The 24234-nt window shown below is 37.9% G+C and overlaps 1 protein-coding gene across 2 annotated transcripts in view; it reads right to left on the reverse strand.

The window, feature by feature from the left end:
- kdrl (kinase insert domain receptor like) overlaps positions 1–24234 on the reverse strand; it is a 51791-nt gene that overhangs the window by 18470 nt on the left and 9087 nt on the right. For both annotated transcript variants that reach the window (XM_048175852.1, XM_048175851.1), the window contains exons 2-17: positions 19393–19486; positions 16188–16384; positions 14255–14379; positions 13035–13194; positions 12746–12882; positions 12400–12589; positions 12183–12300; positions 11491–11660; positions 9951–10107; positions 8264–8384; positions 5206–5314; positions 3573–3860; positions 2589–2735; positions 2344–2472; positions 711–817; positions 304–439 (exon numbers count right to left, since the gene is read on the reverse strand). In XM_048175852.1, coding sequence (XP_048031809.1) covers positions 304–439; positions 711–817; positions 2344–2472; positions 2589–2735; positions 3573–3860; positions 5206–5314; positions 8264–8384; positions 9951–10107; positions 11491–11660; positions 12183–12300; positions 12400–12589; positions 12746–12882; positions 13035–13194; positions 14255–14379; positions 16188–16384; positions 19393–19478 — 2377 coding nt within the window. In that variant the 5' untranslated portion in view covers positions 19479–19486. The remainder of the gene's footprint in view (positions 1–303; positions 440–710; positions 818–2343; positions 2473–2588; positions 2736–3572; positions 3861–5205; positions 5315–8263; positions 8385–9950; positions 10108–11490; positions 11661–12182; positions 12301–12399; positions 12590–12745; positions 12883–13034; positions 13195–14254; positions 14380–16187; positions 16385–19392; positions 19487–24234) is intronic.

A 24234-nucleotide genomic window follows, 5' to 3' on the forward strand; every position in this document is an offset into this window, starting at 1 on the left:
CAGACAAACTCAATTTCATATCAAATATATGAGCTATGCCATCTATATTGATTTTATACTTGCACAGCAGCAACATCTAATTTGTGTCTATTTTTATTTGTTCCAAAGCATTTTAAGAGAAACACCTGAGAAAAAGTTAATACTTAAAACATGACAACTCTAATGAGTCTCATTGAGCTACAAAAGAGTAAACTTCGAGTCAGGTATGACTCGAATTCATTCTGGTTTACATCACGTGCTTTGCTTTTAGAGGAAAATAAAAAATTTTGGTTATTAAAAGAAGAAAAGGATCTTTGAATTCACCAAGTCTGAGGCGGTCTCTAGGGAACTCCCATTTGTTGCTGTCATAGGGCAGACGATCGCACTGCTCATCGAGGGGCATCTGGTCGGGATCCATGATGATGGACAGGTACCCCATCTTTAAATCTGCTGAACTTTGCTGGTGAAATAATTAAATATTTCTTAAATCAGAATACTGACACAAAATGTAACTTTTTTTTTTGGCTTTTGTCATTCTTTCTATGTAGCTGCATGACAGTTTGGGCCCTGGTTAGATAGTTTGACACACATTAGAGCATTAAGAGTTTTTTAGAGAAGACCATGACTAAGTCTTTGTCGTAGAATAACAGAAATAAAACAGAATATTACTCAGTACTCAGTATTCTGTAACAAGGACAGCTGAAATAAAAAGTATAACTTAAAGTCCTTACTTTTCTTAATTTACGGATGAAGAGAATGAGCATTATCCACAGGAATGTTGCTGCTGCTCCAGTAGACACCAAAATGATCACTTCAATATTTGGTTTACCATCTTCTCCTGTGTGCAGAAACAGCATGTTTTCAATGAGAGAACCATCTGTACCATATTCATCACAAATCTTTGTCTAATAAATATTACAAATGATATTTGTACATATCATGTTTTAATAATATTTCTAAATATAATCTCTTACAAATCCACATTTCACAACAAATAAACTGGATATGTCATGCAGTGCTGCTTTCTGCATTTCCCCTAAATTTGATTTTATTTCCATTTCTCATTTTCTGCAGTTTCGCAGTTTTTCACCGGATAGGGTCTGGTTCACTCCTTCTCATTTATCATGTGCTCACTGCGTAATGAGCGGTTCCAAAACTGTTCAAATGTTGATTTCCAAAAGGAGGAAGAATTTAAAGCACACTCTGCTCTCTTTGAATGACTGTTTGTTGAATCATGTCAAGCCATTTTTTCCCTCCCTTTTTTTTCTTCACTAAATTTCACTAATGAGATAAGGGGACAATCATTTTATTAGAAAGGGGTCTTCTTAATTTATACTTTCCTTCAGCCAGCCAATGTTTCAAACCCTCTGCTCCTTTAAAGAGAATGTCTTTTCGATCATTAATGAATGTCCTCGAAGACTATGTAGAGGTCATCTCCCTTGTGAGAGGACTCTGACTTTAACTCCCAGACCCCCATCATAAAAAAAACTGGAATTTGCAATGGCATTCCTGGCAGCCTTAGTATGTCGTTCTCATTTGATAGTTATTCAAAGTTTGGCCAAAAAAGGCTATTTGTCCTGTTTACATTACTATGGAAACTTTGAGAACGTGCTTGTGAGATTTAGAATCATCTTTACAATGTCTGAATGGAAGTGAAAGTCCTAAAATAAGAAAATCTGGGGTGCATTTCCCAAAAGCATCATTAGCCAACTAACAAAGCAAATTTCATTGTTACTAACATATTTCAATGATTTGGTGTTTCCCGAAACCATAGTTCAAACGAACATTCGCAAACTGCATCACAAACTTGTGTGGTTGGATTGACAGCTCCCGAGCGGTGGTTAGAAGCATAGTTTCTTGTTTTTATGACACATGGACTTAACTAATCGTTATCTTGAGCAAAATAAGCAAGCTGACATTAAGTACAATCTATATTTTTTATTTTGAATATATACAAATGCCAATTACATATTTTTGAAAAGTGTGCATGTACGTGCTCTAGTAGCCTACGTAAGAACGAGCCTCTGATTCAATCTGGAAATAAAGCAAAATGAGAATTTGTCCTCAGATGCCCTGTCCGTAATTTGTAGCAAAAAATCTAGCATTAATTCTATCTTTAAAGATGTTATTACTCCACCACCTTTGTGAACGGCAAGTTTGTGACAATATGGTTTCGGGAAACAGTCGTGACTAGATCGTACTATGGTAGTGAAGCAGCAAGTTACGTCGTTGTATGGGAAACGCACCCCTGTATGATTACTGTGCACAATTTACAGTCAACTGCACAATTTATGCCCTTATAAGATGAATGATGAATAAAGAAATAAGGGTAGGCGAAGAGCTGGTCATCATCTAAGAACTCACCCACAACAGTAATGACAGCACTGGTTTTTGCTTCCCCTCCAGCATTGCTGGCACGACATTCATAAATGCCCTCGTCGTCCTTCTTCACCCGCTCAATGATCAGCGTGCCGTCATCTTTTAGAGTGATTCCTGGAAGCATTATAGAAAGATGAATTAAAAACATAGGTCATATAATACAGAACAGTTCCATGTCTGATAGGAGGATCACTTATGACTGCACATAAATTTGTTTAGTGCTTTCTCACCTGGTCCTTCGGTGACAGGAGTCTTGTCTTTGTACCATGTGATAAAGGGTTCTGGCACACCAGAAGCCATACAGACCAGTGTCAGGGTGCTGCTGCTGTTCACATCCTGATTGGTCAGATTCTGCTTCAGCCAGGGCCCTTGCCTCTCTGTGTCAGACAATGGAGAGTTACATATTTATACGCCACGCTTCTATATAATTTTTTGATTGTAGATATCACTGTAAGCAATTTTTATGCATCAGGGTGAACTATTTCACCCCAACATTATTCTCATGACACATCAGCACATTTAACTTTCACTCTCCCAGTTATCAATAGTCTATTTTAAAGGAAGAAGAAAAAAAAAATCCCATTCTCTTTACTGTAATACGTACAAAAATCATATATTAATTTATGTGTAAAACATAACATGAGATAAAGATGATAAGAGATAAATGTAATATTTTAATTGTAAAGTACTTTTGTAAAGTACATTAAAGTATTTGTTTGTAATGAATTTAAATTATGCACATTTATTTAAACAACTGTGCCTGGACAGGATGATTTTCATTATTATAGTAATGAGAATGATAGGTTTTCAAATTACAGTAATTGTGGTGTAAAATTGTGAAAACCATTTCAACAATAATTCCCAATAGTAACAACTTTTATTCCTTATATTTTTCATCAATTTATATTTGATTAATGTATTTATATATACATTTTTTATTGAATTGCATTGCATCTATGCTTATCATACCTTAAGTATTATGACAACAACAACAACAATAGTAGTAGTAGTAATAATAATAATTTCCTATTGTGTTCTTTTAATTTTGCAGTGAAATATGACCCAGATGCTTCTTCCTGAGCTTTACACACTAGTGCCATTTGTTCCTTACTGATCAGTAACATAAGCTGGATCTTACATTACGTAATATGATGTATGCTGATTCTTACACAAAGACAAAAAGATCTCTTTGGTGCTTGGTAGATGAAACTCACCATCAATAGTTAAAGCAGATGTTGTATTAACCACTTTGTTGGAGTTCATGTTTAAAGCCAGGCATTTATAACCTAGTGTGTGGTTTCTGGAGACATTGACCAGCTTGATGGACAAAGATATGACGTAGGGTTCGATCTGAAGAGTGGTTTCGCCACAGGGCACCACCTGGCCCAGTGGATCATACCAGTTCAATCTATCGTAGAGGTATCTTGTGCCTCTGCAGGTCAATGTAATGTCATCTCCTGCAACAGCTGTCAAGGGCTCAATCTCAAATGGCTGTGGGTGATCTAGTGGAGAGAAAAGAAAACAGGACAAAAAGAAGCTTGGTGAAAAAGATTAACTCATTGAACATGTCAGTCAACACGATGCATGTTTTTATGTATAATCTACAAATTGACAAAGCATGGCCAAATCATAAAACATATGGCTCACAAGGGACCTGAAACTACGCTGTAGATGCACTGTTGAAAGAGATCGTCGTACTCTGGCCCACACTACAAACACAAAGCTGCACACTGCCATGTCAGGAATGTCAAATTTGCAGTTATTTCCTGTTTCATCACACCTAATTGGAAGCATGTTGTTGGCGATCGGCGGCAGCGATGGCTGACCTGAAGCATTACAATAAGAACCAGGCTAAGGCCAGGCCTCCAGGAAGCGAGCGAAACGCTTGTTTATTCACAGCAATATACGTCCCACCAGAGGAGACAGCTGTTATTACCATTTCATCCCTCCGACCAGCATTCCTTCGCACAAAGTCACATTCACCTCTTGCATAGCACAGCATATTCTCTTGGGTTTTTGTTCTTTTCTGGAGACATGCCACTTGACATCCACCATTTTATCTCCCGTCTCCATTTTTATTGCAGCACAGTTCTCATTTTTCACGCTTCCCCAATCTCGGCTGCTGTTCATTCCAGCTCATTTCTTCTCATCATTCTAATCTAGGCAGCTTTGAATAGTCTGACAGCCGACACACTCTTCATTATGTAACTCAGTAAATGGGTTTATCATTTCAGAAACATTTGACCCTGGTCAGCAACATATAAAAGTGATTCATTATAAAACAGAGATTGGTGTTCCAGTACCATAGTCCATTCCAGAATATGTCAGAGGAGCGGAAGCAGAACAGGGAGCGGAGTTGCATGTTTTTGCCTAGAGCGAGAAGCTTTTTTCCACTACAAAATCACTCCAATACTGCTCTATCATAAGCATAACAGATGTTAACAGCCCAGAATGAAGTTACAAGTCAGCCAGAATTCATTCAATTGAATAAAACAGTATTAATTGATTATTAGCAGTTGGACTAAAATGGCATTTGTGAAATATTATTAGATAATTAAAAATGCAAAATGCTCAGTGAAACTTAATGACACTTATTATTGTGAGGAAAACCAAAAAGTTTGTTGTAGAATTAAAAAAAAAAATGTGTCAAGAAAGACATTTTTCTTTTCTATATGGAAATGAAATCTAAACCTGGGTACCTAAAGATACCAAAAATGCTGGTATTTTGGATATATACTATAGTAGAGCCAAATGAATTCAATCAGTATAAATTAAACCAAAATCAAATAAGATGCCACAGATCTCAGAAATTTTAAAGTGCCAGTAAATGCAAAATGGCCCACTTACCATCCACATAGAAAGGGATTCTCATGGTACGGTTCCCAAGTTCATTCTTTGCCATACAGGAGTAGATCCCTGACACATTAGCTGTTTCCACCAGCAGGGTGCTTATGGTCTGAGGGAGTGGACAAAGATCATTAGGAATGTAAATCATTTGAGAAACTAAAGACTAACACAATATCATGTAACTCAGTACTGACAACCTATGACAAACTTTAAGAAATTTATTTCCTATAAGCAGGTGGGTCATAGGGCTTTTTACACTCCTCAGCCTCACACATTGAGCAGACTACATCTGGCGTTTTGAGGCCAAAAGCAGTACTGAGAGTACAGCACAGAAGGTGTACCTGTGTTCCACATCATTTCCTGATACTCATTTAAAATGCCAGGCTTAATATTGTCATCAGTCAAGTGGAACTCATTAATAGGCAGCCTACGTAGACATAGTAATGATGCAGATTTTTGGCAAAAGACCAGATTCCCGAGCTCTGTTTTCAGTTTCAAACGACATCTGTTTTCCTGGCAGTCACATCAAAGGTATGAAACACTCTGGGTGTATTTCTGGAGCAAATATACCCATTTTTCAGTTTACTTCCTGGGGTTCACAGACTGTTTATAAGACTTATTTGAAACTTAAGAAGCACATTGGCTCTGAACAACAGGTATTTAATGTTTTCTGTTTTAGTTTGTAAAGAAAGACCGAGAACAGCCATAATTAATGCAAAAGAATTTTAACAAGGTTAGGATTTCTTTTGTACACAACATTACACTGCAGGACAGACAGAAATGAGGTGTGGAGCTTGGTTAATGTAAATCTGTGGACATGCTGTAATGCAATGGCATGTCGTTGTTTAGTCTTACATGCAGCTGATTTTTATTGGCACACTGTACTAAAATATACCTGAGAAACAGGACATGTTACCAATCCAGTTTACCTATGCACTGAAATAGTGCTCTGCATACTTTCCAATGCAAACACACTATTCTACGTTAATTAATCTTATTATACATTGCACATTATTCAAGCAACGTTTTGGATAAACTTCCAACTCAATCTGATGACCAGACCTAGTCAGAATTTCAGAGTGACCTTCCTACTTTGTCTTTTAGCTGCCCTTTCTCATTCTGTGGTTACAAGACACCATCTGAGATGGACTCTTACCAGTCTGTTATTCACAGACCAGGGAAATTTATATGAGGTGACAGAAAGGAATTCACTCTAAACAAATCCCACCCTTTTAAACTGGGCCTTGTTATCACTGACCACTGTGCTTCATCCCTGCAAAGCATCATCTGTTTGTCACAAGAGCCTGTAAATGCAGCAAACGTAAAAATTTACACCTATTCCATAGTGAGAACGAAACTCCTTGCACAAGGGAGGGCAGGCATGATTGGTTTTAAATGACATTCCAACTGTGAGAATATACTGTGTCACATAAATCATGCTGTAAGGAAATACAGATTTCTACATAAAGCACCAGACTAGCTTTTATTTTTGGTAGTGACCAAAAAATCATTCATAGCTGACTGTTTGCATTGAGACTTATTGCTTGACCTCTACGTATAGTCGCACTGAGGAATGCTACAAATGAAAACCTGTGCTTCATTAAATTTTGCATGAGTGGTTTTGGTAATAAGGCCTCCTGGAATGTTTTTCATAATGTCTGCAGTGTTCACTGTAACATTTGGCAGCACAAGCAAAGAATGACAAAGTGACAGACATACAAGCTCTGACTAAGCAAACAACTAGTGACACTGAGACAGTCTGGATTAACCCCTGAGGTGATACAGTCAAATTAAAACAGGGCTTTGTGGGCCTCTGTGGGTTTTCCCACACATTTTTATGTGATGCCAACACATTTGAGGGACCACAATGACTGCCCTGTACATATATAGCATTTAAAATCATCTCATGTATTTGAAAACAGGCTTGAAACAATCAACATTCAGTGCATGAATAGTCCTGGGAGAAAGTCTTCTGTTTATGAGGACTTTACTGGCTTCAGTGCGCTCAGTAAGATGGACTGATATATCAGTATAAACTCAGTCCTGAGGCACCACTCAAAGCAGCAGCTGCCCTGTTTACTGGCCTCTGTTCTCCACTGAAGGTGACTGAACCGTGACATAATTTACAGCAGAGCTAAATGAGCCTCAGCTATTAGTTCTATTAGGAGAGAACACACACATGGTCACAAGCTCACTGAATGGCATTCCTCACAAATCTATTGGTACTTCAGTCAAATAGACTACCGAGGCAGATTGCACCATCTGGAAACATAAAAATACATTTTTTTGTGGTTTTTATCATATTGAGAGCTATTTTCTCAAAATGATTTCTAAAAGGGCAATTTGGTGATGTGAATGTTCAATAGACTTTATGAGGTTTAAACGAAAGACAGATGTATGCTGCTTGAATCTTCCCTTTCACTTCAAAATCAGCATTTTTGTAAGAGCATATGAGCTGCAGTATTTTGAGCTTTATTGTTTTAGTCCAAAATGAGGCTGACAGAGTCATTAATCTGGATTAGCAACTCAATTTCAGAATTATGTAAAACTTTTTCACTTTTTTTTACAGTTTGACTTGCAGGCATTTAAATGAATACATTTCCAATGAATTACTCTATTTACATTCACATTTTTAACTAACAAAACTTATTTAATTTTTAAAGGTAGACTCAGTATTTTTTTATGTTGCAATATGTCAGTCATTCGGACAGTATGACAGTATACTGACACCTAGGGATGTGGCAGCAGTAGTTTCCAGTTACCAAGTTTACCAAGATAAAATAAGTAACATTTTGTCTGGTCATGTCACCTCAACATGACAGTTGCAATGACATGATCGCTCCATGTAAAATAAAACATATTTTAAAATTTAAAACATCATAGTAAGCTACTGAATCTCATAAAATCTCATGTGAGTATACATGATTTTAACATATTTTTCAAAAATATTATTCATTTCTTTATGTATAAAGCTTAATTAATGAGGGAAAAATACTGAATGCATCTTTAAGGGCAAAAACTCTCACTAATAAATGACAAAATTGCACATAATACCTACCTTGTTTTTACTTTTTAATAATCCAACCTTGGTGGTGATATCCTTAATCAGATTATGAGGATAATGGTTGTTTGATTCAGTGGCTTCGTCAACAGGAAGAGGATCAGTGTAAAGTTTGCACCTATCAGACAAAAAATAAAAAACATACAAAAACATAATTGATATAAAATATATTTATAATACGTTAACATCAGAAACTGTTCTGGAATTTGCAGAGGACGTTTTTGACTTTTAACATTAAAAAGCAGGATGTACACAAGGAAATACCAAGGCGTATGACCATGTGATTTCAGGGAATGCCCTCTTCTTTTAGTGAGAAACAGAAAACAGGTCTTCCTTTAAAAATAATACGAATCTGTTGGCCAAATGAACTCTTTTTAGCCATTTTCTTTAAGATATGTTTATCTTTTGCCACCACTGTAAGGTTTCATGAAGCCTGATGAATGTGTGTTTCTTTCATCTGCATTTGAAAACCATGCATCAAGTCATGTGTTTTATGCCTTGAAGCCACAGGAGACCAAAGACCTGTTTTGCATCAATCTGAGTGAAGGAACAATCGGATTAATGAGAGTCGAGGTCGGAGAGGAAACCGCAGCGTGACAGGAAGGGCTGAGTCATGCGTCACCATTCAAAGGAAACACCCCCACTCTCTGGACGGCTGAGATAAGGCTGATCCCAGACCGCCATGGTCAACAGGGGACAACTGATAACTTCTCACCTTCATGAGCGCAGTAATGAGATCTCAAACGATGGACCCTTCCAACAAAACACTGATTTATGGACAATTAATGACCATGCACACATCGCAACTAAATTATGATCATATAGGGATTCACTCCCCCAACTCCCAATTCTTGCAGTGAGAACATGGCCACTTTTTTCTTTTGGTCACTGCTCAAGAAATGAATTCATTTTACTATTAAATAAAAGGAATGGGTTTGTCTTTTCTTCCAACTAGGGCACTGCAATTAACCTCCAATGTACCTCACTCATTAGCTGTTGAAAATCAGTTCTTCTCACCATCTATATTATGAGCTGTTGTGTTAACTGCCACCAATGATTATATTTAAAACAGCCAAAGTGGTATTTTGGAACTGTGGTAACAAAGCCTGAAGTATTTTTGTCGCAAATTTGGCAGTACTCTTTGACAAATAATTACTCTCAATTACGAGAAACTCTTGTTATGACACACCAACTAAGTTTAGGACCATCCGTAGTGCTCACAAAGGTTCATTAAAAGGCTGGCATTTACACTGGGACACTCTTGCTTTCAGCACAATGCAAGCTTGGGGAATGAGACCAATAAATTGTCCTCACATTTACAGAGCCAGTGACTGCAAAATGTAGCTCTGGGGCTATTTTTCATCAATAAGCATACTTTATTTTGGACCAATGTCAAGGAAACGGATGCAGTTCATTTGAATAATGAAATCTGTGGGTAATGGCCAACATTCATCATTGATATTAACACCTCAGCAAGAGAAGAGATCTGCTATGCAGGAGGGTGACAACTGTTTATGAAGCCACAAACCAAAATTTGTGGAAATAACAAGAAAAAAAATATATAGCCCATATTTCTTCTTTGACACAATGAAATTCTACAATGTTTTCATTTGAATTACTAATCAGAAGACCTGTTGATTCAAAGCAAATCTGAACATGAACAGTAACAAAATTATTGACTTACTCTGTAAGAGCAGGGTTGTGGTCACATGGCTGCCAAAACCAGGTAATGTTTGGCATGGGAATCCCAAATGCAGTGCAGGTGAGCTTGTGCCCTTGGCCATATCTGTAAGTCTGGGGGCCCACTGGAGCCACATCCTCCTCAGAGATCTTTGGCTTCACTGTGTGCATTTGGACATAGAACATTAGTCATTTAAATGGTCAGTCCCAGAATACAGATCATTTGCAGATCACTGGCTAACGTTAAAAAAACTTTCACCTCATAACTCCAATTTGGAGAAGTAACAATATTCAAGTTTATGTGAACGTCAGTAAGAGAGGTCTATATTGCCTTTTTAGACCTCACTGAAGTGTATCTGTGCTCGTGGAGGAGAAAAACAGCCTTTGATGAATGATTCCTAAAATAGTTTCTTAATTGCAACCAGAAATCTGAATTCTGTTTCCGTTGTTTTTGACCTTGGTTTTGCTTTTGGGTCTGTGATGATGTCATATACTTCAGTTCAGGTTGAGGTCAGAGAAGCATAGAAATAAATCTTTTATATTAGACCAGAAGAGGTAATCATACTTGTGTACATTGTGGGATGGAATTTTTCCAAAAATTCAGGGTAAATCTGGGCAGCACATTACTAAAATATCAGCTCTGACAGCACATTCCAGAGCTCTTGCCAGACAAGAGCATATCAATTCCTCTGCTTTCTTAGATTTGTTTTCTTTGTGAGTTTTAAAAAATAAAAAACCATAATGCCCAATGCAATCAAACATTTGCTGAAAGCAAATGAAGACCTTCGTTCATCTTCGGAACACAAATTAAGGTATTTTTGATAAAATCCGATGGCTCAGTGAGGCCTGCATTGCCAGCAAGATAATTAACACTTTCAGATGTCCAGAAAGCTACTGAAGACATATTTAAAACAGTTCATGTGACTACAGTGGTTCAATTAATGTTATGAAGTGATGAGAATACTTTTTGTGTGCCAAAAAAACAAAACAACGACTTTATTCAACAATATCTAGTGATGGGTGATTTCAAAACACTGCTTCATGAAACTTCGAAGCTTTATGAATCTTTTCGAAACGGTGGTTCGGAGCGTATCAAACTGCCAAAGTTTGATACGGATTTTATCAAAAATATCTTAATTTCTGTTCCGAAGATGAACGAAGGTCTTACGGGTGTAACCAGATAGTTGAGAGTAGCCATTGACTTCTATAGTATTTTTCTTTCCTCCTATGGCTACCGTCAACTGTCTGATTACCAACATTCTTTACAATATCTTCTTTTGTGTTCAACAGAAGAAAGAAACTCATACAGGTTTGGAACTACTTGAGGGTGAGTAAATGATGACAGAATTTTCATTTTTGGGTGAACTATCCCTTTAAGGTTACTGTTCATATGAACAGAACAGAAATGTGGCTGTTGGCTATTTTTATTAGCGATTTGTATGTTTATTTGTGGCAGACCTATTTAGTCCACTATTGTTTGATGTAGAGAAAACAATCAGATGCTCATAATCATGTGCAGCTTATACTGTTTTTCTGTGCATTACCTCTGACTTCCAGCTTGTAGCTGAGATTTCTGTAGAGACCCTTCTCCTGGTTTGATAGTGCGATAGTGAAGATCCCAGCATCCTTCTGCCTCACTTGTTTTATGGTCAAGTTGTAGCCCAGAGTCACATAACACGTGGAATTTTCTGAAATGACGACTCCGTCTTTGTACCTATGCAAATTGGCAGCAGAAAAAAAAATTACTCAACTCACCAATACAATAATCTTACAATTAATTCTTTACTTGTAGCATAGATTTAGTTGGTTACTACACATTAAAGTACACATGAAATCAAAATTGACCTTATTTATTTTGTTAGCTCAAATTGCTAGTTTTGTGGTGAACAAGTCAATCCACACAAAAAAATTGTTTGGCTTCGTAATATTTAATCAAAATCTGAAAATGCTCCTCCCCTCTGCAACGGTGCCCCTTCTCTGATGACATCAGTTTGGCGGCTTGGGTTGAAAACACGTAAACCACTCCCCTGCAACCGTTAGTCAGTATGAGTGAGAGATGGAGAGGAGGAGCGCTAAAGTAAAACTCTACCCTCTATTCAATATTCCGTTTCACTTGGACTAACGTCACAGCACTGGAGAAAAGTCATTTGCAACTTCCGGTTCACTCGGACTTTAAATTCTTCTTATGGCTTTTGAGACACATCTCTTATTTTTAAAATACAAAGCATGAATTTACCACAATACTCTGTTGGGAGCAGGCAAGGCATTGACCCGTGGCTCAAACTGGACCTTTCTACCCTCTATAACAGAGATGAATCTGCGTTTATTGTGGGTCACATTGAGGAATGGATGTTCTGTAGAGTCAAACAGACAAAAAAATACATTAAATGAATTCAAACTGTTCTACAAAAGCATGAGTGTGTTGAGATAGTGGCACAACATCACATCCTCACCGTATACAGTGACTTTAGTTGATAACTTAAGCGTTTTTTTTTCTTCAATTGATTCCCCATCAATTGAAGCTATGCACACATACGTGCCCTTGTTCTCCACTGTCACATTAGGCACGATTAGTGCTTTAGTCATTTTGATGATTTTGCCAGGTGGGTCCCTTGTCATTTTCATTTGGTCAGTGTGATTGATCTAAAAACAGACGGGAAGTTCAGAGGTTGTCAGGAAAAGATTTGCATAACGCCAGATCAAATCACGTAGTTGATCTGAAATTGTTCAGTATTAATCTAATACCGCATGTCTTTAGGTAAAACTCAAGCATTTTTAGCAGGGCTCCTAATAACTCACCTGACCCTTATGGAACTGCCACTCAAATTCAATTATTCCATTCCAAGTAGTCTCTGCAGAGCAATTGAGGACCAGGGTGTCACCGACCAGTACTTTTGGTCGTTCTGGTTCGATGCCAATATTTTTTAGCTCCGACGCTAGGCACAGAGAATCCAGGTTATGTCATGGAAAAAAGCATTTGTAATTTTAAATGACAGATTTTCAAAAGGTAATTGCGTAACTGGGATTTTCTCCTTACTGTTTAGCAGCTACCTTTGATCTATGCATTTTAGCAATTAAAATAACTCACTTCGCCTTGAGAGGATGTAGAGAGATTTGACTTCCATGTTATCCACTCTGGTCAAACATGTAATCAAATGGTAGCTGTCATAAGGTTCCAAGGGGATCGTGAAACCTTTCTTTGGATCCCACTCCACCTTTCTTTTTTTATCATCTGAGATGGGATTCATCTGGAGAGCAAGAGGAGAGGATTTATTTAACAAGCTATCTTTAAAAATAAGTGATGTTTCTTTCCATGAAGAAGTAAACAAGTTGTGTCAAAATTTTATGGCTTGTGATTAGCAGCCCATTCAGTAATGAGCAAAACAGGGCTAAGTTTGTCTGTAAGAAACTGATCATAGTCGAGTTGTATACCCCATTTCACTTCTTTTGTTTGTTCGTGGTCCAAGTGCCCTGCTAGAAAAGAAGGGAAGGAAGGAAACAGGAAGGACGAATGCCACAGATCTTCCAATGGCAGGAAGGTCACATAACTATCTGTGCCATCTGGCTAAGAAGTATTTATCCATAGGACTGTGAGAAATGACCATAGACCCACTACATGACCACTGCGGGAAAAAAAAACACTAGCGTTGTTGTTGTTCGCTGTCAGTGGAATTTGAAGGACAGAATCTACCGTTTTTATGAATTATTTAAGAGGCTTACTAATATACTTAAAATAAGACGTGGTGGTCCATCAGATGTAACATTGAGAAATAAAATAAAATAAAATAAAATAAAATAAAATAAAATAAAATAAAATAAAATAAAATAAAATAAAATAAAATAAAATAAAATAAAAATTTTATTTAGTCTTTTTTTGGTTAGCTGGAACTGTTTTTTTCCAACCTGGTCTACATGGACCTAAAGCATAAAAAAATGTGTTTTATTTATAGCCTGAGTTTCTATTCTGAGTGAAAAACAACAGTCTAACACTACCATCCTGTTCTTACAGGAAGCAGACAGAGAGACTCCTTAGGCCTCCTTGAGCTTCCCTGAGTCCATGGCACACTGTCCCTATCTATATACACATTCTCAGGGCTTTAATGGGTGTGAGAAATTCTGAGACGCCCATGGTTCAATGCATTCTTCAATGTCAGATCATACAAAACATCCTCTATTTTTCATGTCAAGGCTTTTGAGGCATGGAAAGCAGGTAAAACATTAAACCCCACCATATGTGGCCGAAATTATGTGTGAATGTATTTACGTACAGTGGGTTCAAAATCAGCGGCGCTAACATAAAATACTCACAGTCTCAAGGATAACATGTTGGTTTGGGGACGTTGTTCTGCAGGGGACCACAAAAGAGGGATCTTTCCGATACACAAAAATCAATTTTGTTGAACTGGAAGCCTCCACAAATGGATGATTGTGATCTGTGATTTAAAATTAAGCATAAAATAATACAGTAAGCACAAAATAATAACACTTTGCTTAACACAAAGCTAATTTACCATACCAACCACAAATACAATAATTCATTAATTCACTAATGAGCTTTATGATTTTGTTTGTTTGTTTTTTTTAAAAACATTTAGTCTTTTATCAATAAATTCTTGGACTTCAGGCAATTCCTAAACATCCAACCTTGGGGAGCAATTAAATATCCCAGATAAAGTCAGATCATTTTTCTCTTCAAGCACACACAGACTGCTGGATAAAGAAACAGAAACAGCTTGGCAGGAGGGGATGTTACTGTACAGCTATGCTGTGAGATTGGCGTGATTAAACAAACAAGATCTTGTGTGTGCTGAGAGGGTTCGTGTAATAAAATATGTTTTTTTAAATAAACTTTTCTCACATTAACAGTGTAATCGCATAGTGAGATGAACCAGGGGACTATCAGGTATTAAATTGGCTATATATGCAGCAGGCTGAAGTGGAAGAGGTCTGCTAAACAAAACAGCTGGTGAGCCAGAGACTTGGTGAGCTTTGTTGTCATTTTCACAGCTAAAGTTATCACTGTCTTTTGCTATAGATAAATTGCAGATCAGCTCATTTGGGAAATACACTACTGTTCTAAAGTTTAGGTTCAGTAAAATTTTTAAATATTAATTTAAAAATCGAGTTTTATGCTCACTAAGGCTGAATTTATTTGACCAAAATACACTAAATATATTATTATTATTATTATCTGAATGCAATATAAATAACTTATTTTTAATTGTAATATATTTTAAAATGTAATTTATTCCTGTGATGGCAAAACTGAATTTTCAAGGTTATTACTCTAGTCTTCAGTGTCACATGATCCTTCAGAAATCATTCTAATATGCTGATTTGGTGCTCAAGAAACATTTCTTCTTATTATTATTAATGTTAAAATCTGCTTAATGTTTTGTGGAAACCATGATTATTTTTTCCAGGATTCTTTGATGAACAGAAGAGCATTCATTTGAAAGAAAAATCACTTTTGATCAATTTAATGCATTCTTGCTAAATAAAAGTATTAATTTCTTTAAAATAAATAAATAAATACTGATCCCAAACTTTTTGAGGCACATTCATAAAACTCTATGCTAATGCACTTGCTTAAAATGTTAACAGCTTAAACAGTTGTCATTAGGCACAGGAAGACTCTAAGCAGGAGCCCAAACAGGAAATTATCAAAGACCAGACTTCCAGAACAATCAAACTGTGTTGCCAACTCTAAACACATCCAGCTTAATATAAAGCCTTCCTTTTTGTGTCACTGATTTCTATTTCCTTGTCTTATGACAGTTTAGTTCAGTCTTGCAGGTACGGTCCAGTTCTCTGTGATTCAATCCTTCTGAGTGAGTGCAGTCATAGCTGCATAGTTACTAGCTCCATTGCCCGGCTGACAGGTTTACGGCTTTGTTGTAGTTTCGTTGAGGTCTACAATGAGGTGGGGCCTCTCATTACTTCATTTCTTTTTTAATCTAATGCTTTTCTAATGGCTTGGAGTCTTTCCAGGTCCTGTTTCACACAGATTTCACCTCAAATTTATCTTCTGACAAATAATTGGAAGTAAAGTGCCAAGTTTCTTGGTTCATACAGTAGGGATTGGTCCATTTGTAACCAAAAATAGTGAAGTACATGTGTATTATGCTGAATAAATAGCTCTTTGGTCTGTTTATCTAAAAATAAGCTTTGTTTTATGAAACCATTCTTCTACAACCTCTTAAGCTATGATAAAAATATTAGTAACTATTCTTAATCTTACCTTTGACAAAAACATATGTGGACACCTCATGATCGCTGGACTTTTTGTGACTGCATCTGTAGAAGCCAGTATCGCTGTGCGTCAGGTTGTGTATGACCAGCTTGCTGCAGTGCCTGTGCATTCTCTCCTCACAAGACTCAATGTGCACCGATGACACATTTCTGTTAGCCAGCCTCCAGTGCAGCGAAGTTGATCCTCTAATGTAATCCACACCATATAAACAAAACATCAACAATTAGGACAATTTCATAGGCAAGCAGGCTTATGCCAAATTAAATAACCACTGCTTAGAGTGTCTGCTGCTATAACTTTGATTTGTAGCTATTCATGAAATATATAACCAAACTTAAAAACAAAATAAGGAACATTATACCACAAATGACATACAAACATATCCTGCAGCTTCTTTCAGTTTACTCTGAAATTACAAGCATAATCCTAACGGTAATTCAACTACATCAACAGCAGATGTTTTTACTGGCATCCTGAGTATAACTTTAACATTACACATAAGGAGGGTTTATACCCAAGAAACCACGAATTTTCCATCGACTGATGCATCTGCGGTTTCTGATCACATCTGTCTTAAAGGGATGGTTCACCCAAAAATGAAAATTTGATGTTTATCTGCTTACCCCCAGCGCATCCAAGATGTAAGTGATTTTGTTTCTTCAGTAGAACACAAATGATGATTTTTAACTCCAACCGTTGCCGTCTGTCAGTCAAATAATGGGAGTGGATGGGAACTTCTACTATAAGAGTAAATAAAACATGCATAGACAAATCCAAATTAAACCCTGCGACTCGTGACGACACATTGATGTCCTAAGACATGAAACGATCGGTTTGTGCGAGAAACCGAACCGTATTTATATAATTTTTTACCTCTAATACACCACTTTGTCCAACTGCATTCAGCACTCGCTTAGTGAGGTCTGATCGCGCTCTGACAACGGCAGTGATGTCTCGCACTTATACTTCAACGAGTGCTAGACATCACTGCCGTTGTCAGAGCACGATCAGACCTCACTAAGCGAGTGCTGAACGCAGTGTAGTGGTGGTGTATTAGAGGTAAAAAATGATATAAATACTGTTCGGTTTCTCACACAAACTGATCGTTTCGTGTCGTCACGAGCCGCAGAGTTTAATTTGGACTTGTCCGTGCATGTTTTATTTACTCTTATAGCAGAAGTTCCCATCCACTCCCATTATTTGACTGACAGATGGCAACGGTATTCTACTGAAGAAACAAAGTCACCTACATCTTGGATACCCTGGGGGTAAGCAGATAAAAATCAAATTTTAATTTTAAAGGGTTAGTTCACCCAAAAATGAAAATTCTGTAATTAATTACTCACCCTCATGTCGTTCCAACCCAATTTGGAACACAAATGAAGATCTTTTTGATGAAATCTGACAGCTTTCTGTCTCTCCATAATTCAACCTGTTCATCATATAAAGCGATCGTGTCTCTTCAGATAATTTGTCCTAAACCGCTCAATTCATATTTTGAAGTGTCAAAGTGGTAGCTGCGTAGCTGTCTATAGAGGGACCGAAAGCTCTCAGATTTCATCAAAAAGATCTTCATTTGTTTTCCGAAGATGAATGAAAGTCTTACGGGTTTGGAACAACATGAGGGTGAGTGATTAATTACAGAATTTTCATTTTTGGGTGAACTAAATCTTTACAGTTTCAAGAATTTTTCTGAATGACAGAAAATGACTTTTTACTCTTGAGAGCATGCCAGATTCATCATCCATATTTCCAGGATATTCAACGGGGTTCATTTCAGTTTTAAAAATATTCAGTTAGTGTTCAACTTTCACATGGGAACAGGTATTTATTGGATGAAATAAAATGAATGACTTTTCAAACAGTGTTTGTTTTTAAAAGGGCACATTAAAAGGATCCCAGTGGAAAATCAGACATATCTCACATACCACCACTGTTGCCTCTAGACTGATGGGTCATGCAACTTCACTCTTAAATCTCTGTCCAGAGCCAAAGACAGTATCAGCTTTTTGCTCATATGACCTTGTAGGGAAGCGTTACATTAGGCTTCTTCAGGGTCAGCATTCCTGGCATGATTGCAATAGCAAGAAATGCTCTCTCAAAGTCTAAACGATGTGTATGTTTCAGAAGCCCCCGCCCACTTTTCTTTCCTGCAACAATTGGATTTGGATACGGTGGCTATTTTGGGCATATGTTGCTTTTCTGAGAGCCTCTCATCTCATGTTAAAGCAAAAGACTTTAGTTTTGAGGAGTGATGGTGTGAGATCATTGTGTTTGGATACAAGCTGCAGCTCAAGTTCTTAAACAGTATTAAAGGTATAGTTCACCTAAAAAACGAAAATTCTGTCAACATTTATTTACCCCTCATGTCGTTCCAAACCCGTATGACTTTCTTTCTTCTTTCTTTTCCTTTTTTGTCAAAGGTTTCCAGTGTTATTTGGTTACCACTGTTCTTCAAAATATCTTCTTTTATGTTCCAATGGAAAAAAGACATACAAGTTTGGAAGGACATTAAGGTGAGCAAATGATGACGGAATGTTGATTTTTGGGTGAACAGCATGATTTAGATACTGGGACCCAGTATGAGATTTTGGTGCTGATCAGGTTTCTTAACTAAATTGAACAGCAAAAATTACCTGATCATTTTCACCAAAAAGACCATGATGGTTTTCCACAAAACCTGAAATGCATTGCTCCAGGTACATTTCATTGCACTTTTCAAGAAGGACTATAATTAATATAATTTTTTTCTCCATTGCAAAAGTTTAAAAAGTCTAATGTCCAGTGACTGGCACTACATAGCATGAAAAGAAATGAAAGTAACGTGCCCCCTAAATTAAACCCTACCCTAAACCTACAACTGACAGTGGGAACAAAAAGCAAATGTGAGATAAAACTGTATTTTCTGAAGCAACTATTTCATTTTAGCTTTCTTCTATGAGCCTTTGAGCTCTTTTGTGGAGCGTCTTGACTCATGTTTCATGGGACCTGAGCGCTCCGCATCGCAAGTGCAACAATGTAGTATACCAGGTGAGCTACAGAGCAAGTTTACTATGTCAAAAAAAGCTACACATATGGAACTGGTTATGTAATGCAAATATCAAAATGTTTAGTTTCCAAATCATGCACAATGGCAAAAGTGTTTTGAGGTGTGTGTGTTTCTGTGAATTGGGATAGCAGAAGGGCACGGTACCTGCAGATGAGCGTGAGTGTGCCACCAACATGCTTAAGGTGTGTGTCTCCGGCAGGAACCAGCTGTGGGTCAGGCAGACCAACCATACAGAACCCTACAGAAAACACAATATAGCACAACACACAGTCAATAAGAGACACGCTAACATCACAAGTAAATCACAAACAAAGCTACAATGTGGACAAATGTATAGCCCTGAATACATTAACATAACACTGTGTCCTAACTCGACTTAATGCAACAAGTTTTCCCTTACAAAGTAACTCTTGAGGGTGAGTTGTTCAACCATACAAGATGGGTATCTCTCTGGAGAATTGTAATACAAGCATAAGGCTAAATTATGGTTAAAGAGACCAAAACCAGAACACTCCAAGCAATTATGGGATGCAACTTTTTGAAAGCATTCCAGTGTGATTTGGAGACTCTGATTCAGAATGTTATGCAATAACCTTTCCGCTTCCATGTGGTTCTCCAGAGTCCAGCTCAGTGCAGTCAAGTCTGTGCTGGACAGGTTTAAGCTGGCAGAGATGTGGAAACAGTGTGTCTGAGCGTGTGTACACATTCTAGACAAGAGGAGGGAGGCCAGATGTACAGCTGGGCTCCCCACAGAGGGGTCACCTCTGTCAGCATGTGTGTGAGAGAACAAGGCAGACCCAGATGAATCAGATGTCCTTAAACACATCCTTCACATCAGTCAGTCCTCTCTTTCTGTCCTCTAAATAATGCCACCTTTTTATACCTCTGATGAAGAGCTTCATTTAACTCAGATCTCTTGAGATCTCTTCAGTGTGCTATTATTACAGTGAAGGTTCACTGCTGGTCTGAGGCCAGGTAAAGCTGATGATAGGAGCCATGAGTACGCTCGGGACAGGAAGTGGTATCATTCCCCCTGCTGCCCAGGATGGGTGACAGTCGTCTCATATGCGATTTCCTTCTTTTGAACCTACTCCCTGACCGCTTTGTGCTGTGGCACTGTAGGTTATTTGTGTTGCCAGGCAAAAAGGGTTTTGAATTGATTTTCCATTTTAAAAGCAGAGTCTTCTGGGAAACCTCATCTGACAAAAAGACCAGCTTAGGGTCTTTTGGTAAATCTTAAAAAACACTGTGTTCATGCGTGAGACGCTAAACAAAGCAGATGTGGTATAAAGGTCAAAGACGTCCATCTAGCGCATGTTTACATTGAAAAACAATGAAAAAGCAATTCAAAACCAGTTAAGTGGAAAGCAAAGACATGTTTTGTGTGGACAGCTCCACATTTTTTATTGTTTTTCCTGACTTTTCAGATATCTTGAATTTTTCAGCACCTCACGCTTCGTGTTTAGTCGCCAAATTAAAAGAGGTGTGTACATTGAGGAGAATGAAGTCTGGTTTCACATTGGTGTCACGCGAAGCGCAGCAGCGCACATACAGTTTGCTCCAGTCCAGAGACGTGAGAGCACAGAGCGGATCATATGCGCGAGTCGCCGCAGACCACAAAACATATCGGACCCATTTGAATTCTGCACAGAATGTTATATTTTAAAGTGATATAGAGGAGATTAGGAGGTTAGAGATTAGAAGGAAAATGAGGTTTTACAGAGCTCAACAGCTCTGGCTGAGCTGTTGTATAAACGAAACACTATTGGCTATTTTAGCTGTTCGAAATGTCTCACCCTGTCTTCCTGTTTCTGTTGAAATTACATCAACACATTGAATAATGCTGCCCATCCCAAGGCACTTCAGTGGGCCTTTGAGATTGGAAAGTTTTGTAATACAAAGTCGGCGTCCAAAACACAAGATGATTTTTAAAAAGAGTTGTGTATAACAATTGGGACGATAATGGCATTACATAATGTTTATTCTCTTCTCATCTACACCCAAATGACTTCCTTAATCTCAGATAAAACACATTTACTAATAAAAACTGACAGTCATGTATGTGTACCCATGAAGACATTATCAGTACATTATCTGACCAACAGCTAATTGTTTTTTTTTATATATATAAATGGCTTAAAAACACAGCTGCATTCACAGAATGAACTTACACACCAACATTGCCACTTAATATGAACTTCCTCTCAGTATGCTACAACATCATTGTTGTTTCACAGTCCAAGGTTAGTTAAGGGGAGCGGATATAGCCGGAGCTTTCCACGCAAAATACACACCTCTTTCAGCTTGATATTATCCCTCTGCCTAGAAGAGACAAACCAGACATAACCACAGCTGTCCTAGTCAAAAAATAACCTCCCCTATGGTGACTTTCTATTGCGCTGGAACCTTTTTTCACCCATCTGTTCTGTAGATATTTAGACATCTTCTTAGAGTCGTAAAAGATTTACATTTAGACATGAATTAAAACACATTTAAAATGTCTTTGCTGTGATGTTGGTGCCTTTCATGAATCATGACATAGACAGAGATTAAATGGTGTCAAAGGCAGTAACTTTATGCAGGTCCACCTCCTGTCTCAGACAAAAAAAATCCATCATGAAATCCATCATGTACAAAATGTACAAATGTTTCAGCATGTACAAAATGTACAACATATGTTTTATGAGTCATCACTCATTCTTGCCAGGATGTTTTCAGAAACACAGTACATCTTAATCTGTAACATTAGAGTTACAAGAAGATGCTGCTCCCACTGTACTGAAAGAGACATATTAGTCAGCGTGAGTCTAACTGGTTTGTCCACTCTGAAATGTGCGTTTACCACACAGAAGCTTTGGTCTGATACCAAATACGTTTTTATGAGAATTATTAACTTCTACTGACATCCATATTCTTATTTTCCCTGAAAGCCTCATTCACAGATGTACGCCTGCACACAAACAGGAACGGTGAATCACATCCTATAAAACCCAACAACTCTCGCTGTCTTCACAGCTGCCCTGTTCAGCAGGGGCCCCCAGCAGCCCACTTAAGAAGAGCACTTTCTCATAAAAACCTCTCGTCTCTGTCCCTGTACACCCACGTATTCTCACAGCCCCCCACCTGCCCCTGATGTCTGCCCAGTGCTGACCTCAGCGCGGCACTTCGCCCCCCTCTCCGACAGCTGTGTACTGCATTCCTCCAGCACAGAGACTGAAAAATGCCAAAAATGAGGCTTGTTGTGGTGCTTCAAGGGGCCTGGGACCTGGTTTCCATTAAAGCCTATTAAAAATAAAAGACAACCATGGAAGCATAGAAAAAAAAAAAACACAGCACTGATGCTACGTGGGTTGCCATACTCTGCATGATTAGCCTACGTGCCTCTCATGTGAAAAAATAAAAGACATGTCACTGTCACAAGGCTGCGCTCCTCCTGACCTCCCACAATCATGCAATCAGTCAATCATGAACTAATAGATGTTTGTTTAGTAATAGATGTTAACAGTTTTGTGAGGGAGAAGGAGAATCTTCACGTCCAAATGAGGAACCTTCACAAAGGCGATTGGTTTAAATGTTGAGTGTGAGATTGGAGGCACAAAACACTCAAAATGACATGTGGGTTTTCCATAGAAAGCTGACTTCTGATGAAAAACAATATCAGAATTGTCTTGGAAATATTTAAACCAACAACTGTTGAGCAACCAAAATGTGTCATTGGTCTCTGGTGGATGTTAAAAAACTGAAACCTATGAAGTCAGATGATGCTTGATTTTTTTTTTATTTTTTTTTTTTTACAGACATAATTCAATTTACTTGTGTACTGTCTTTTGTAGAGAGGAAATCCTGTCACTGCCCAGTAAGCGTTGGTCATAATATGCGGAATTCCCTACTCTGTGGCTGGTACAAGACTGCCTGTGCTTCCCGTCCACCCATGTGATGCACAGTGCCAGTAAGGCGGTCTCTGAGGACAGGGCAGGGGGAATCTTTTTTGGGTTTACACAACAATAGAAATTCATTAATCCTTTAACCTTGCTGCAATATCCATTGTGATTTCAAAGCTTTACAAGCAAACAATAGTAAGCATGTCCATGGGCACAGAACCAAACATCAGGCAACTGCTGAACATGACCAATCGCACATTCATTTCTTTCCCGTCTTTTTCGGAAGAAGACAAAGTACGCTATAGAGGGTATGCACGTGACGTCACCGTCGACCGTTACGACTGCGGTCACGCCAACTGAGTGGCACAAAAACTGAACTGCAGCATTGGTTTTCAGTGTGAATGCCGCGAAAAACACACAAAACACTTCCAAAACGGAAAAGAGCTTTGTGATTGACTGTACAAATAGCTTTGACACAAAACCTGAGGTATATATTTAAAGACTGCAGAAAAAAGAAGCAAATGGATCACTGCAATTCACAGAAACAGCTGGACTCCAGGCAGAGAAACATGGATTTGCAGAATCATTTTGTGTAAAATTGTTGGATTTTGAGGTAAAATCATACCGTATATATTGTATTGTTATATATTGTGTTGGCAAATCATCAATTAAATATTTACTATCTTATATTCTGCGTAATTGTGTGTTTTAAAATAAACACTGACAAAAACTATACTATAAAACTATAGACTATATATATATGTTTTAGGGCTGGACAATATGACGATATAACATTGATATAAGTGATTACGCGGATTTAGACCTACCTATATTGTAGTTATATAAAATATTCACAGGCAATTTGCTTTATGTATTTCCCCGGGGTCGAAATCAGGCACATATAAATGTCAGGAAACTCCTGGCTGCATGTCAATATCCATGGATTAGGTTTATTTGACAAGTTGTAAGGAACACTTTCGAGTCCAACCTTTAGTGTAATCGTTTGTTTTACTCGCGTCTTCTCAGTTTCCCCTATTAAATCCAGTCACGCAGCAGGTTCTTTTGCCACTCAGTCAAGCTGAGGGAGCGCGTTTTCAGCGGGAAA

This window comes from Megalobrama amblycephala, linkage group LG23 (assembly GCF_018812025.1).
Source record: "Megalobrama amblycephala isolate DHTTF-2021 linkage group LG23, ASM1881202v1, whole genome shotgun sequence".
Lineage (NCBI taxonomy): Eukaryota > Metazoa > Chordata > Actinopteri > Cypriniformes > Xenocyprididae > Megalobrama > Megalobrama amblycephala.